The following is an 18,014-nucleotide window of genomic DNA, read 5'->3' as shown; positions in this document are numbered from 1 at the left end:
ACTTACCGTGGCTGCGTTTGACGGCATGGCGGTTGAATTCCGGATCCTAAAGGAAAAGGGCATTCCGGAAGAAGTCATTCCTACGCTGATAAAAGCCAGGAAAGAAGTAACCGCAAACCATTATCACCGTATTTGGCGAAAATATGTTGCGTGGTGTGAGGCCAGGAAGGCCCCAACAGAGGAATTTCAGCTGGGTCGTTTTCTGCACTTCCTACAGTCAGGGGTGACTATGGGCCTAAAATTGGGTTCCATTAAGGTCCAGATTTCGGCTCTGTCGATTTTCTTCCAGAAAGAACTGGCTTCACTGCCTGGAGTTCAGACATTTGTAAAGGGAGTGCTACATATTCAGCCCCTTTTTGTACCTCCTGTGGCACCTTGGGATCTCAACGTGGTGTTGAGTTTCTTAAAATCACATTGGTTTGAGCCACTTAAAACTGTGGATTTGAAATATCTCACGTGGAAAGTGGTCATGTTAGTGGCCTTGGCTTCGGCCAGGCGTGTGTCAGAATTGGCGGCTTTGTCATGTAAAAGCCCTTATCTGATTTTCCATATGGATAGGGCAGAATTGAGGACTCGTCCCCAGTTTCTCCCTAAGGTGGTATCAGCTTTTCACTTGAACCAACCTATTGTAGTGCCTGCGGCTACTAGGGACTTGGAAGATTCCAAGTTACTGGACGTAGTCAGGGCCTTAAAAATTTATATTTCCAGGACGGCTGGAGTCAGGAAAACTGACTCGCTTTTTATCCTGTAGGCACCCAACAAAATAGGTGCTCCTGCTTCTAAGCAGACTATTGCTCGCTGAATTTGTAGCACAATTCAGCTGGAGCATTCTGCGGCTGGATTGCCGCATCCTAAATCAGTAAAAGCCCATTCCACGAGGAAAGTGGGCTCATCTTGGGAGGCTGCCCGAGGGGTCTCGGCTTTACAATTTTGCCGAGCTGCAACTTGGTCAGGGGCAAACACGTTTGCTAAATTCTACAAAATTGATACCCTGGCTGAGGAGGACCTTGAGTTCTCTCATTCGGTGCTGCAGAGTCATCCGCACTCTCCCGCCCGTTTGGGAGCTTTGGTATAATCCCCATGGTCCTTACGGAGTTCCCAGCATCCACTAGGACGTCAGAGAAAATAAGATTTTACTCACCGGTAAATCTATTTCTCGTAGTCCGTAGTGGATGCTGGGCGCCCATCCCAAGTGCGGATTGTCTGCAATACTTGTATGTAGTTATTGCCTAACTAAGGGTTATTGTTGAGCCATCTGTTGAGAGGCTCAGTTATATTTCATACTGTTAACTGGGTGTAGTATCACGAGTTATACGGTGTGATTGGTGTGGCTGGTATGAGTCTTACCCGGGATTCAAAATCCTTCCTTATTGTGTCAGCTCTTCCGGGCACAGTATCCTAACTGAGGTCTGGAGGAGGGTCATAGTGGGAGGAGCCAGTGCACACCAGATAGTACCTAATCTTTCTTTTAGAGTGCCCAGTCTCCTGCGGAGGCCGTCTATTTCCCATGGTCCTTACGGAGTTCCCAGCATCCACTACGGACTACGAGAAATAGATTTACCGGTGAGTAAAATCTTATTATAAAATATATATGTAATCTTCATTCTGTAGTATCTGCTTATCAATTTTTTTTTTTTGTGTATGGAATTAGATTTTAGATTGATTATTTAGCATTATGTGTTTTATCCATTATGTGATGGAACTAGGTTCTAGTAATGACATGGCTAGGCTTTAATTTTTCATCCTATGAACAAATCATCACTTTCCTACTGGAGTGTTCTTAATTTAATCAGCAGGACATAACTTACATATTTTTTTTTTTTTATTCTTTCAAGTTAAGGCGATATATAACTTAATTATCTTTCAATCAAGTGAACTAATATTGCAGATGGTACCGGGCAACTTCATCACAATAGTAGTTTACAGTATACAAGCTTATGGCGTGGCTGTGATTAATAAGACCACTGAGAAAAAAAGCCACATTACCAGAACTGATAAAAAACAAAACAAAAAAAAAAAAAAACCCAGCAAATAATAAAGTCCAGTTCTTACAGCGGTGTTGGCAGGTCAACGGATTCTTTGCAACTGGTCAATGCGAGTTCATGATATCTGTCTTATAACTCGGCATAGCTAATGAAATAGTAATTAAACAGTTGCGGGTTGTGAATGAAGGCCTCATTCCGTGTATGCATAACACAAATATTCCTAGACCAAAATAAAAGTGACACCTGATACAGACATCTGCTGTGCTTTAATCTGCCCCCTTCAATCAACATGTCCATAAAAGCCTTTTTTTCTGAACACCTTGTGAAAAACATATAGATTAGACATTGTTTTAAAGAACTCTTTCATCAAGCAATTTATTCACTCCGTCACAAATCCTTTTGAGGTATGGCCTGCAATTTCCATCAAGGCTATAAAGGGCAGTAAGGAATTCCACATCGGCGAAATGATTGAAGACTCTGTTAATGCGACTGTGAGATTTTGCCGTCAGGTGACGCTGTACTAATTCGTGGAGTAAAGTTTTGCATTCATGTAGGAGTCCAGAAAGAACATTTTTATCAAAAGTGTATTCTACTTCGTAGAAACTGACCGCCGTCATAGCCGTCTGATTGAGCTTTTTCCTGAATTTCTCCACGATCTCCATCTCTTCTGGACTGAACTGATTATTCCTGTGCAGAATGCCAACTTTTACAGCTACCTTGATGAGGTCCTTTAGGATTTTGTGAGCCTCTTTCTTATTCCTCACATGTTCCTTAGTGGCTTTGAAAAGCTCGTCAAAGATTTCACTGCTTGTGTCGTCGATAAGCATGTTTGCCATCGCCTTTGTAGCCATCTTGCTCAGAACCTTCTTCTGTGCTTGTACAGCAAAGCTTTTTGAGCTGAAAAGTTCTGGTCCTGTGTATGAAAAAGGAAACATTGTTTTATACTATGTCTATGCCACTAATGAGTTCCTGCATTCCACACTATTTTGACTGTTAAAGTGATAATGAGCCAATGAAGACGTTAAACTTATTGATGTCAGTAGAAATGATTCCAAAAATCAAACAATGGGGTGAATTTACTAAGGTGGGAGTTTTTTTTTTCAATTGGTGATGTTGCTCATAGCAACCAATCAGATTCTACTTAACATGTATCTAGCTGCTTCTAGAAGATGATAGATAGAATGTGATTGGTTGCTATGGGCAACATCACCAGTTCTAAAAAAAAAAAAAAAAACTCCCACCTTAGTAAATTTACCCCAATAACTGTGGTTTTTTTGGGGATGCACTGGCTACATAATCCTGGCAGTGCCCCCTAACAACCATCACCTGCACAAAAACATCATGATGGGCACATCGTTCCCTGCAGTAGCAATATAATCTATAATCAGGATTAATATACTGACCACACTGGCTGGGCAGAGAGCGGAAGAATTGCAGGTGTGTCCGGCAGTGATTGTTTCTGCCATATTTTATCACTTATGTATAGTAGCCTATCAACATAAACAGTCAATTTTTAATTACTAGTACAATATATTGGTTTCATTCTAAATACTGTAGGTAGGTCAAAGTTATATTAGGTTTTACAGATATAATATAATGTATGTTCAATTTCTATATTCAGTTTCTCACGATATCCAGATATTCTTGGATAATGTCAAACAAATGCTGAAGATATTTTCTTTTTAGAATGTCCGTCAATACGAAGGGAGAATCTAATAAGTATTTCTCTAACGTCCTTGAGGATGCTGGGACTCCGTAAGGACCATGGGGAATAGACGGGCTCCGCAGGAGATAGGGCACTTTAAGATAGCTTTGGATTCTGGGTGTGCACTGGCTCCTCCCTCTATGACCCTCCTCCAGACCTCAGTTTTACACTGTGCCCAGAGCAAGATGGGTGCACTGTAGAGAGCTCTCTAGAGTTCTCTGCTTGAAAGCATTTTTGTTTGGATTTTTCTTCTACTTTTTACTACTTTTTCACAGGGAGCACTGCTGGCAACAGGCTCCCTGCATCGAGGGACTGGGGAGAGAGGAGCAGACCTTCTTGTCAAAGATAGGCTCTGCTTCCACGGCTACTGGACACCATTAGCTCCAGAGGTGGTGAACGCAGGGTCTTACTGGGCGTCCACCCCCGGAGCCGCGCTGCCGTTCTCACAGAGCCAGAAGTACAGAAGTCAGAAGACGTCTCAGGCGGCAGAAGCCTTCAGCTTCACTGAGGTAACGCACAGCACTGCAGCTGTGCGTCGTTGCTCCCATATACCTCACACACTCCGGTCACTGTAAGGGTGCAGGGCGCAGGGGGGGGCGTCCTGGGCAGCAATATAAACCTCTGCATGGCAAAAAGACTATATACATGTACAGGTGGGCTCTGTACATGTATATAAAAGAGCCCCCGCCATATTTTCCTAAGTTTGAGCGGGACAGAAGCCCGCCGCCGAGGGGGCGGGGCTTCTCCCTAAGCACTCACCAGCGCCATTTTCTCTCCACAGCACTGCTGAGAGGAAGCTCCCCGGACTCTCCCCTGCTTACACACGGTGAAAGGGTGCTTAAAAGAGAGGGGGGGGGCACATAATTGGCGGTTTACATATTACACAGCGCTGCTGGGGAAAAACATTTTGTGTTGGTCTCCAGGGTTATTGCGCTGGGGTATGTGCTGGCATACTCTCTCTCTGTCTCTCCAAAAGGCCTTGACAGGGATACTGTCTTCAGAAAAGGGGTTCCCTGTGTGTGTGAAGTGTGTCGGTACGCATGTGTCGACATGTTTGACGAGGAAGGCTCGCTTATGGTGGAGGGGGAGTGTTTGAATGTCAGGTCGCCGTCGACAACGCCGACACCGGAATGGGTGGATATGTTGAATGTCTTGAATGCAAATGTAAATCTATTGCATAAAAGGTTAGACAAGGCAGAAGCTAGGGATCAGTCAGGTACCCAGTCCATGCCTGTCCCTGTAGCGCCAGGCCCGTTGGGGTCTCAGAAGCGCACCATATCCCAGATCTATGACACAGATACAGACACAGATTCTGACTCTAGTGTCGACTATGAAGATGCAAAACTACAGCCGAAGGTGGCCAAGGGTATACGGTACATGATTATGGCTATTAAAGAGGTTTTGCATATTACTGAGGAACCCCCTGTCCCTGACACGAGGGTACACATGTATAAAGAGAAAAAGCCTGAAGTCACTTTTCCATCATCATTTGAGTTAAGTGAATTGTGCAAAAAGGCTTGGGACTCTCCAGATAGGAGACCACAAGTTCCCAAAAGGATTCTTATGGCGTATCCCTTTCCACAAACTGATAGGATACGCTGGGAATCTTCACCAAAAGTGGACAAGGCGCTGAAACGCTTGTCCAAAAAGGTGGCACTGCCTTCTCAGGATACGGCTTCCCTCAAGGAACCGGCTGATCGCAGGCAGGAAATTACCTTGAAGCACATTTACACTCACTCCGGTACTATTGCTAGACCGGCTATGGCGTTGGCCTGGGTTTGTAGTGCAGTTGTGGCATGGGCAGATTCCTTATCTGCGGAGATTGACACCTTAGATAGGGATGCCATTCAAATGACCATAGAGCATATCAGAGATGCTGCCTTGTATATGAGAGATGCTTAGAGAGACATTTGTTTATTAAGCTCCAGAATAAATGCTATGTCTATTTCTGCTAGGCGACTCCTGTGGACCCGACAGTGGACGGGAGATGCCGATTCTAAGCGGCACATGGAGTCCTTGCAGTACAAGGGGGAGGAATTGTTTGGAGACGGCCTCTCGGACCTAGTCTCTACGGCTACGGCTGGTAAGTCGAATTTCTTACCTTATGTCCCCCCGCAGCATACTAAGAAGGCACCTCATTATCAAATGCAGTCCTTTTGTTCCAATAAAAATAAGAAGGTGCGGGGATCGTCCTTTCTTACCAGAGGAAAAGGCAGGGGATAGAAGCTGCACACAGCTAGTTCCCAAGAGCAGAAGTCCTCCCCTGCGTCTGCAAAATCCACCGCATGACGCTGGGGCTTCCCGGGGGGAGGCAGATCTGGTGGGGGCTCGTCTTCGGTTTTTCAGCCACATCTGGGTTCAATCGCAGGTGGATCCCTGGGCAATAGAGATTGTTGCTCAGGGATACATGTGTTCTAAGGGGCTAATTAGCCACCATATTAGAGGTGGTATATAAACCCCTCATGCTTTAGACTGCACATACCTTTGAGAAAGCTGCCAGTTGGTTGCAGCGAAACGCGTCAGGTGCTACCAGGGACCCCTGCCAGGAGTGACTCTAAGGAGGACCGAACCATTCCCCGAAGCTTCGTCCAGACGTCTTGCTTTATTCTCGGACTGCAAATGGCAATCGTCGCTTAAAGGACAACATACACCGTAATGCATGAGGAGCTCTCCACTACAGACTCTGGAGCACATTACCCTCTAACGGTAACAAGTCCATCCATTGGACATTGCCTAAAATTCTGAGACTATTATATAAGCTGGACTGTGCTAATATAGGGGAAACATATCAGGAACGGTCACTGCATATATCTCCACTGAGTCCTAATATAACACCTGGCGAATTGGGTAGTCCTTCTACATGTTAATTTTATATTTTAATAACTGTATTATTTAATACTTGTTATATGTGCATATTTTATCTAATACCTTACGTATAACTATTGTGCTATTTTAGGAATAAATTTGTTTTATTGAAATATACATTAGTGTTGTGATCATCAAAACCTAGCGCAGTCACAAAAAAACCCCTCTTTTTTTGTGCTATAACATATGGGAGTGACTCTCCTCTCTTTCTTGTGACTGCAGCTCGACGAAGCATCTCACACCTAAAGCGCCCAATTACCTTCGGGTACTCTCTTTTCTTCACATATACACATAGTCACTTTTGGGCTGCTAAGATATGAGCTGCTTCGCCAAATTTGATGAAAGAGCAAATAGAAGACAGACCTACTTCTCTAGATGGGACACAGGGAATGATGATAGAGGTGAGAAGTCTGAGTCATACTTGAGACTATCAGAGGAATTCTATAAATTAGAAGACATATTGAAATCTGAGCTGAAACAATGGCTAGATGGTGTAAATTTACAAAAATACATCGATAAAAAAATGATCCCGAGGGGACTCAGACTTTTCAAACCCTCTATTTTTCAAGAGAACAAAGTATTTCAGGAACAATGGGAAAATATTCTTGACAGGTGCTCCTTTACCTTAATGGAGCTTGTCTTTAAATATAGAATGGAAAGAGCGAAACAAATAGAACAAGAGATTGAGGAAGTCAAAAAGAGACTTGAACCACATGCCAATATACCTGAATTTAAAGAAAGGGATAGGATAGTTACAGAAAAAATTGACAAATTCGAACAAACGCTTTTAGATACTAAATGTACAAAATTTAGGCGAGACTTTGATGATTACACGAAAGGCACTGTAAGAACATATAAATTAAAGAATAGGGAGGAACAGATAGAACAACGAGGGAGACCATATGAAAGATCACAAGGTCGACCATATAACAAATCAACATCTAATAGACGCAGGAAATTCTCCACTAGAAAGACTTACTCCTCTCCCCATGGGAAATCTAATTACCCTCAATACAGAGAACAGGAATACATGAGACACCATTGGCAGAATAGTTCACCTTCTTTTAGGAGAAACAATAGAAATAAAACGGGACTCTCACATTCTAGATACCCTCATCCACCATCCCCAAAAATCCAGGACAGATTAACCCAAGACACACAGGGCAGAGGGGCGAGACCCAAAGAAAGAGATACTAGCAGAAAAGAAACTACAACAGAAGTTTTTTTAGGGAAACGCCCAAACAAATCCCAATGGGACCAAACACTACAAGTGAACGACCAACAGATAACATCAAAAAGAGGAAGAAGAAGTACAGATTCAGAGGCAGAAGAGGGGGTAAGAAAGAAAAATACAAGAAACTAAATAAAAATAAAAATAAGGCAATAAATTTAAAGACCTCCCACATTTTCAATTTATCTACAAAGGTACTTTCAGATTCTGAAATCTCACTTCTAAACAAAGGTTTAAAATTCTCTCCATCCACTCCCCCAAACATCTTTACCTTGTTTGTAGAACTTAATAGATATATAAGAACCCTATGTCGCAAAAGATTCTTTGCCAAACAACATATAAAACAACAAAAGGAGGAAGCTACACCCATAGTACTTGATGATGGGGACCAGATAGCTCTGGACATACTGGAGGAATTGGCGGGTACAGAACAATGTACCTCCAATAAAACAGAGAAACTATATGATATATCTAGAAAGAACTTCAAACAGAGGTCAGAATTTTTTCCTATCAAATGTAAAGGTTCCAGCATAGAAACCTTTTATAAGGTGACTATGGATGACTTCAAAATAATGTGCTCTGATATCCATCTCCATCCACATAAACATAAAAATAAATCTAATCTATCCCGACAAGAGAAAAGGGCTATCAGTAATCTAACTAAGGATAAATCTATCATCATTAAGGAGGCCGACAAGGGGGGGGGGGGCTTGTTATACAGAATAAGATCGACTATATATCAGAGGCCACAAGACAGCTAGAAAATCCTGAGTTCTACACCAAATTAAGTAGTGACCCTACCCAAGAATTCCTTTTGGAGCTTGCTACTCTTCTAGGGGGGGCTCTAAATGATGAAATCTTATCCAAAGATGAATACAACTTTCTTTATTCTGCACACCCTGTCACCCCAGTATATTATCATTTACCCAAAATACACAAATCCCTCACTTCACCCCCGGGGCGTCCTATTATTTCAGGTATTCACTCTCTCACATCTAATTTATCCTACTATGTAGATTCATATCTACAACCTCGAGTATCTACACTCAGATCTCACATTAAGGATACCACTCATTTTTTATCACTTATTAAGGACGTGAAATGGCTCGATACATATGCATTTCTAACTTTGGATGTCCAAAGCCTTTACTCAAATATTCCACACGATAAAGGTCTACTTACAATCTCTAATCGACTTACCCAAGATGGAGATCTGAGTGAGATACACAAGAAATTTATTATTGACTCTATCTCATATATTCTCCATCACAATTATTTTTTGTTTCTTCAATCTCACTATTTACAAGTCAAGGGTACCGCCATGGGGACCAGGTTCGCCCCCAGCTATGCCAACCTCTACGTGGGTGAATTGGAGGAACAACTTATCTGGAGGGGAGGCTGGGAGGCGAACCTGGTCCTGTATGGCAGGTACATTGACGATCTTTTTATTATTTGGAATGGGGATCCAAATTCAGCACAGTTATTTGTTGATTTTCTTAACACTAACACTTATGGTTTATCCTTCACCCACCAATATCACTCACAATGTATTAATTTTTTGGATGTGTCACTTGAAATTAAAAATGACACAATTCACACCACTAATTATGTCAAAGAAGTGGGCACGAATGCATATTTACATTATTCTAGTGCCCACTACCCCCCCTGGAAGAGAAACATCCCCAGGGGACAACTTATACGCCTTAGACGTAATTGTTCAGATACAATATCATTTGAAGTTCAGGCATCTGAAATGTTAAAATCATTTGAACAGAGAGGGTACCCCATAGCTCTCTTAAATAAAGCACTTGAAGAAGTCAAAAAACTAGATAGGAATACACTACTTACCAATAAAAAGGATAAAACTAATCCAATAAAAGATGAGAAATCAATAGCATTTATCTCTACCTATAATAGTCATTGCTCTCAAATTAAACAAATTATAAGGAGAAACCATAATATTCTCAAACAAGATTACCTTATAGCCCCCCATCTGCCAAAGGATCCTGTTTTTATTTTTAAGAAAAATAGATCCCTTAGAAACTCACTAGCACCCAGCTTTCTGAAAACTGATTCAAAAATCATAGCCCAACCAGATTCCTGGCTCCCATCCAACATTAAAGGGTTTTTTAAATGTGGAGCAACCAGGTGTATCACTTGTAACCACATAGACAATAGAACCAAGACCATCAAAACTGAAGATAATGGGGCACCATATGAAATTAAACATTTCATCAATTGTAATTCATCATATGTTATATATATACTCATATGTGAATGTGGACTTAAATACGTAGGGCGCACCACTAGAAAACTCAAAATCAGGTTTCTTGAACACCGCAGAAATATTATCAAAAGATTGTCAACTCATAGTGTCTCCCAACATTTTCATGAATCCCACCAGGGCAATCCCATCAGCCTTAAATTAATTGGAGTGGAGCATATCCCGATAACCAATAGGGGTGGGGATCGCTATAAAAAATTATGTCAACAAGAAACCTATTGGATGTTCAAAATGGGTTCTATCTATCCTGGTGGGCTCAATGATGCCGTAGAATTAAATACTATAATATAATTAAAAATACTGTTAATAACTCCTAATCTCCCTTTTATCATATGGAATATATAGGGTTTTCTCTGGAAATAATTATTCTGCAAATAAACTAGGGTCTCGTCTCCCTGGGAATCTGTTCACTCTATCATAACTTCTGAATTAATAATAATTAACAAAATAATTATAAAACATATATATTTAATAGAGGGGACATATATACAGTCCCTATATCTTCTTATTTACTATAGGATTTTGATAAAAACAATATATGCAATAGTAATTAGCTAAATTATAGTTTACTAATCTATGTAAGAATTCAATCTCTCTTCCTTCCATTTGATGTGATAATCCACTATCTAAAATATCTGTTACTAAAATTTATTACTTTGTTCATAGCCCTAATATTGGCCGTGAGGGGCCAAATTTCTAAACATATTTGATAGATATAGGCCCTTGCTTAATAGGGACTAATAAACATACCAAAACGTGGTTGTTATCCCCTTCTCTGGTTCCTTGGTTGGCGGAAGTACTATGCCCCCAATGCATTGGAGGGCGGAAGTAACGCTCACAGGGACCCACGGATCGGGATATAATTACGCTTACTATTATACATAAATTAAGGCCTTAAACATGACTAGCCAGTCAATATGTGCCCGGGTTAATATAAAGTTACTATCAGGTCGCCTAGCAACCGTTTCTACACTCTGTCGTATGCTGTGTATTCAATACAAACATATCCCGATCACGTGACATTTGTCACGTGACCGGAAGTAAACAGAACATCGTAACCACAGTCCCGTCTCGCAATTGTTTCCCCACCTTAATGCCAGTTGCTTAGCAACCGCCTCTATACTCCGCCGTATGTTGCGGACATAGTAGAAGAAAAACTCCGATCACGTGACGAGTCACGTGACCGGAATAGAATGTTACTATACAACTCCGGTTCTCGTCTCTATCTCTCCCCCAACCTATAAGGGAAGCTAATAACCTTGTCCCCCAGGCAACAGGATTCACAACAAACATAGCCATTGGCTAAGGTCCGCTTGCACACTTCCTGTTTGCCCTTATTCATCTATTTACATATTAATAAAAACCTTTTGAAACCACTCGTTTTTACAAATAATTTACACATTTGTTATTTAACACATGTCACTTGAAGTTGGTCTGTCTCAGCTCTCAAGATTATTATGATTTTATGTATCTAGCCTTAAATGTGGTCATGTAATTGCACTCATGTGTTCTAAGGGGCTAATTAGCCACCATATTAGAGGTGGTATATAAACCCCTCATGCTTTAGACTGCACATACCTTTGAGAAAGCTGCCAGTTGGTTGCAGCGAAACGCGTCAGGTGCTACCAGGGACCCCTGCCAGGAGTGACTCTAAGGAGGACCGAACCATTCCCCGAAGCTTCGTCCAGACGTCTTGCTTTATTCTCGGACTGCAAATGGCAATCGTCGCTTAAAGGACAACATACACCGTAATGCATGAGGAGCTCTCCACTACAGACTCTGGAGCACATTACCCTCTAACGGTAACAAGTCCATCCATTGGACATTGCCTAAAATTCTGAGACTATTATATAAGCTGGACTGTGCTAATATAGGGGAAACATATCAGGAACGGTCACTGCATATATCTCCACTGAGTCCTAATATAACACCTGGCGAATTGGGTAGTCCTTCTACATGTTAATTTTATATTTTAATAACTGTATTATTTAATACTTGTTATATGTGCATATTTTATCTAATACCTTACGTATAACTATTGTGCTATTTTAGGAATAAATTTGTTTTATTGAAATATACATTAGTGTTGTGATCATCAAAACCTAGCGCAGTCACAAAAAAACCCCTCTTTTTTTGTGCTATAACATATGGGAGTGACTCTCCTCTCTTTCTTGTGACTGCAGCTCGACGAAGCATCTCACACCTAAAGCGCCCAATTACCTTCGGGTACTCTCTTTTCTTCACATGCTCAGGGATACAGGCTGGAATTCGAAGACTTGCCTCCTCGCCGGTTTTTCAAATCTGCTCTGCCGACTTCCCCGTCAGAGAGGGAGTCAGTGTTGACAGCAATCCAAAAATTGTATGTTCAACAGGTGATTGTCACAGTTCCTCATCTCCAGCAGGGAGAGGGATATTATTCAACCCTGTTTGTGGTCCCGAAACCGGACGGTTCGGTCAGGCCCATTTTAAACCTGAAATCTCTGAACTTGTACTTGAAAAGGTTCAAGTTCAAAATGGAATCACTCCGGGCGGTCATCGCCAGCCTGGAGGGGGGGATTGGATGGTGTCCCTGGACATAAAGGATGCATACCTTCATGTTCCAATATTCCCCCCTCATCAGGCATTCCTGAGATTTGCAGTGCAGGACTGTCACTACCAATTTCAGACGTTGCCATTTGGGCTTTCCACGGCCCCGAGGATTTTCACCAAGGTAATGGCGGAAATGATGGTGCTCCTGCGCAGGCAGGGGGTCACAATTATCCCATACTTGGACGATCTCCTAATAAAGGCGAGATCTCGGGAGAAGTTGCTGGACAGCGTGTCTCTGTCCATGAAGACGTTGCAGTTACATGGCTGGATTCTCAATATACCGAAGTCCCAGCTAGTTCCTACAACGCGTCTGACCTTTCTGGGCCTGATCCTAGACACAAACCAGAAAAAGGTTTTTCTTCCGATCGAAAGGTTTAGGAACTCATGACCATGGTCAGGAACCTATTGAAACCAAAGAAGGTTTCAGTGCATCAGTGCATGTGGGTCCTGGGGAAGATGGTGGCATCATACGAGGCCATCCCTTTCGGCAGATTCCATGCGAGGACTTTTCAATGGGACCTTTTGGACAAGTGGTCCGGGTCCCATTTACAAATGCATCAAAGGATCACCCTGTCTCCCAGGACCAGGGTATCTCTCCTGTGGTGGCTGAACAGTGCTCACCTTCTAGAGGGTCGCAGGTTCGGCATTCAGGACTGGGTCCTGGTAACCACGGACACAAGCCTCCGAGGCTGGGGAGCAGTGGCACTGGGAAGAAATTTCCAAGGTCTCTGGTCAAGCCTGGAGACTTGTCTCCACATCAACGTCCTGGAGTTGAGGGCCATATACAACGCCATGCGCCAAGCGGAGAACTTACTTCAGAGAAGACCGGTTCTGACTCAGTCAGACAATGTCACGGCAGTGGCTCATATAAACTGCCAAGGCGGAACAAGGAGCAGAGTGGCCATGGCAGAAGCGACCAGGATTCTACGCTGGCCGGAAGGCCATGTAAGCGCGCTGTCCGCGGTGTTCATCCCGGGGGTGGACAACTGGGAGGCGGACTTACTCAGCAGGCATGACCTGCATCCGGGGGAGTGGGGACTTCATCAAGAAGTCTTTGCACAGATCGCGGATTGGTGGGGCCTGCCTCAAATAGACATGATGGCGTCCCGTCTCAACAAAAAGCTAAAGCGGTATTGTGCCAGGTCAAGGGACCCTCAGGCGGTAGCGGTAGACGCTCTGGTGACACCTTGGGTGTTCAGATCGGTCTATGTGTTTCCTCCTCTTCCCCTCATACCCAAGGTGTTGAGAATTGTAAGAATAAGCAGGGTCAGAACAATCCTCATTGTTCCAGATTGGCCACGGAGGACTTGGTATCCGGAACTACAAAAGTTCCTCACAGAAGATCCGTGGCCTCTTCCTCTAAGGCAGGACCTGCTGCAGCAGGGGCCCTGTCTGTTCCAAGACTTACCGCAGCTGTGTTTGACGGCAGGGCGGTTGAACGCCGGATCCTAGCGGAAAAAGGAATTCCGGAGGAAGTCATTCCTACCCTGATCAAGGCTAGGAAAGACGTGACGTTAAAACATTATCACCGTATATGGCGGAAATATGTTTCTTGGTGTGAGGCCAGAGCTGCTCCTATGGAGGAGTTCCATTTGGGCCGTCTACTTCACTTCCTTCAAACAGGAGTGACCTTGGGCCTAAAATTAGGGTCCATAAAGGTCCAGATTTCGGCCTTATCCATTTTCTTTCAAAGAGAATTAGCCTCTCTTCCTGAGGTACAGACTTTTGTGAAGGGGGTGCTGCATATTCAGCCTCCCTTTGTGCCTCCGGTGGCAACTTGGGATCTTAACGTGGTGTTACGTTTCCTCAAGTCACCTTGGTTTGAACCACTTAAAACTGTGGAGTTGAAATACCTCACATGGAAAGTGGTCATGTTGTTGGCGTTAGCTTCGGCGAGACGTGTTTCAGAATTGGCGGCTTTATCGCATAAAAGCCCATACTTGGTTTTTCACGTGGATAGGGCAGAGTTGAGGACTCGTCCTCACTTTCTGCCAAAAGTGGACTCATCTTTTCATGTGAACCAACCTATTGTTGTGCCTGTGGCTACAAGGGACTTGGAGGATTCTGAGTCCCTGGATGTAGTCAGGGCTTTGAAGATTTATGTGACCAGAACGGCTCGAATCAGGAAGACTGAAGCTTTGTTTGTTCTGTATGCGGCCAACAAGGTTGGCGCCCCTGCTTCAAAGCAGACTATTGCTCGCTGGATCTGTAACACGATTAAGCAGGTGCATTCTACGGCAGGTTTGCCGTTACCGAAATCGGTTAAGGCCCACTCCACTAGGAAAGTGGGCTCTTCTTGGGCGGCTGCATTACAGTTGTGCCGAGCAGCTACTTGGTCGGGAACAAACACCTTTGCAAAGTTCTATAAGTTTGATACCCTGGCTGAGGAGGACCTCCTGTTTGCTCAATCGGTGCTGCAGAGTCATCCGCACTCTCCCACCCGTTTGGGAGCTTTGGTATAATCCCCATGGTCCTTACGGAGTCCCAGCATCCTCAAGGACGTTAGAGAAAATAAGATTTTACTTACCGGTAAATCTATTTCTCGTAGTCCGTAGAGGATGCTTGGCGCCCGTCCCAAGTGCGGACTTCTTCTGCAAGACTTGTATATAGTTATTGCTTACATGAGGGTTATGTTATAGTTTTCGGTGATACCGTGGCTATGTTGTTGTTCATACTGTTAACTGGGTAAGTTATCACAAGTTATACGGTGTGATTGGTGTGGCTGGTATGAATCTCGCCCTTAGATTTACAAAAATCCTTCCTCGTACTGTCCATCTCCTCTGGGCACAGTTTCCCTAACTGAGGTTTGGAGGAGGGTCATAGAGGGAGGAGCCAGTGCACACCCAGAATCCAAAGCTTTCTTAAAGTGCCCTATCTCCTGCGGAGCCCGTCTATTCCCCATTGTCCTTACGGAGTCCCAGCATCCTCTACGGACTACGAGAAATAGATTTACCGGTAAGTAAAATCGTATTTTTTTTCACAATCAATCAAAATCAACCGCCCAAAAAACAGGAATTCATTGCTCCAACTCACTGATCTGCCAAACAGATTTTCCTGACATCAGTAGTGATCTGGAAGTTTTTTTAATTAATTTCTATTGCTGTGTGATCAAAACAGGGAATCCCTGGGTCTCCCATTCGCTGTCAGCCAATAAAAAGCAGACAGTGCAGGAAACACTGTTGCTGGGCTGGCAGCGTAGAAGAATCCTTCGTTTTGGCTGTACTAGAGGCTAGCTTTCTCATTTCGTATCACATTTTTTCTCTCTCTTTAATATATATATATATATATATATATATATATATTAAACCATGGGAAAACTGTAATTAACTCTAATTTTGTATGAAAAAAAAAAAAGATTTTTCTTGCAAGTTAATTTTTTTTTATGTAATAGAGTCTAAAGGGTATTTACTGAAGTGCAGGTTTGTAGAAGTGGAGATATTGGGGGTAATTCTGAGTTGATCGCAGCAGGAATTTTGTTAGCAATTGGGCAAAACCATGTGCACTGCAGGGGGGCAGATATAACGGGTGGTCTTCTGTATGCCGAATGTCGGGATCCCGGCGCACAGTATACCGGCGCCGGAATCCCGACACCCGGCATACCGATAACTATTCTCCCTCGTGGGGGTCCACGACCCCCCTGGAGGGAGAATAAAAGTGTAGTGCGCCACCGTGCCCGTAGCGTGGCGAGCGCAGCGAGCCCGCAAGGGGCTCCTTTGCGCTCGCCACGCTGTCGGTATCCCAGCGGTCGGGCTCCCGGCGCCGGTATGCTGGTCGCCGGGAGCCCGATCGCCGGTAGACCATACTACACCCGATATAACATGTGCAGAGAGAGTTAATTTGGGTGGGGTGTGATCAATCTGCAATCTAAATTGCAGTGTAAAAATAAAGCAGCCAGTATTTACCCTGCACAGAAACAAAATAACCCACCCAAATCTAACTCTCTCTGCACATGTTATATCTGCCCCACCTGCAGTGCACATGGTTTTGCCCAACTGCTAACAAAATTCCTGCTGCGATCAACTCAGAATTACCCCCATTGCCCATAGCAACCAGTCATATTTTAGCTATTGTGTTCATGAAGGTGCTAGATAAGTAGACTTTGGTTGCTATGGGCAACATCTCCACTTCTAAAAACTCACACTTTAGTAAATGTACCCCTATGCCTCCAAATATCACAAAAAGCCCACTATTTCCAAACACAAACCACCACAAGTTGTTTTCCTAATTTTTCACTAATTTAAATCAGCTGGATGTAGTAAGTGTCAAGTTCACTAGTCACCAGCAACATACTGGGAGGGAAAACTCAGCCATTTTTTTTTTTTTATGTTTTTAAACCATGCCTTTCTGGCATCCCTGGGATGTGTGTACCAGGGTAGTTAATCATATTGCCTCTTAATAAGTAATTTTTCATTGTGCCCTGAAAATAGATGTATTAATTATGGTTAAAAGAAGAAAAATTAGGGGGCACATTTTTCAATTTTTTTTTATACATGCGCCCTTCTTCTTGTTTTGATTTAATGTACTGGAATTCATTGGGAATTTGTAAAAAAAAAAAAAAAGCTAGTTAATAGCTAGACAGTAAATCAGGGTCTTTTGCCTCCAAGTTCTTTTTGTTAATCTAGGGGAACAATAATTTTTAGTCTACGTGTAGCATGGGTCTTAAACTTGTGGCCCTCCAGCTGCGGTGGAACTACACATCCCAGCATGCCCTGCCACAGTTTTGCTATTGAGGCATGCTAAAACGGAGGCAGGGCATGCTGGTATGTGTAGTTCCACAGCAGCTGGAGGGCCGCAGGTTGAAGACCCATGCTGTAAGGTACTACTCCAGTGAAGCTGATCCTGCCCCCAGTATACTAAGCTCAGAACAAAATTCACTGATTTACAACTATTTTGCAATATCTGGCAAATTTGTTGTGTGCCTGATCTTTAAGCCAATTTCCCATTGATAATAAAATTGGTAATTCAAGAAACAAAAGTGTTTTTTATCACTATTTCTGAAAATCAATACTAAGAACCCCACCAGTTTAAAGCCTAATTTTCCACTTGCATTCAGCCTGCCTGTGCACAATGACTAGCAAGAATATTTAAATTTGTGTTTTTATCCCTGACAGCAGTGCAGATTGCATGGCTGCAGTGGCAGCAACCCTTTAGTCCAGAGGTTTTCAAACTCGGTCCTCGGGGGCCCACACAGTGCATGTTTTGCAGGTAACCCAGCAGGTGCACAGGTGTATTAATTACTCACTGACACATTTTAAAAGATCCACAGGTGGAGCTAATTATTTCACTTGTGATTCTGTGAGGAGACCTGCAAAACATGCACTGTGTGGGCCCCGAGGACCGAGTTTGAGAACCTCT

At 43.2% G+C, this 18,014-nt stretch overlaps 1 protein-coding gene across 1 annotated transcript in view; it reads right to left on the bottom strand.

Moving 5' to 3' along the window:
• Window positions 1-1,510: 1,510 nt before the first annotated feature.
• TNFAIP8L3 (TNF alpha induced protein 8 like 3) overlaps window positions 1,511-18,014 on the bottom strand; it is a 159,765-nt gene continuing 143,261 nt past the window's right edge. The window contains exon 2 of the mRNA XM_063930411.1: window positions 1,511-2,898. Coding sequence (XP_063786481.1) covers window positions 2,336-2,898 — 563 coding nt within the window. The 3' untranslated portion in view covers window positions 1,511-2,335. The remainder of the gene's footprint in view (window positions 2,899-18,014) is intronic.

This window comes from Pseudophryne corroboree, chromosome 6, assembly GCF_028390025.1.
Source record: "Pseudophryne corroboree isolate aPseCor3 chromosome 6, aPseCor3.hap2, whole genome shotgun sequence".
Lineage (NCBI taxonomy): Eukaryota > Metazoa > Chordata > Amphibia > Anura > Myobatrachidae > Pseudophryne > Pseudophryne corroboree.
This window is presented reverse-complemented; position numbering and strand designations above follow the sequence as displayed.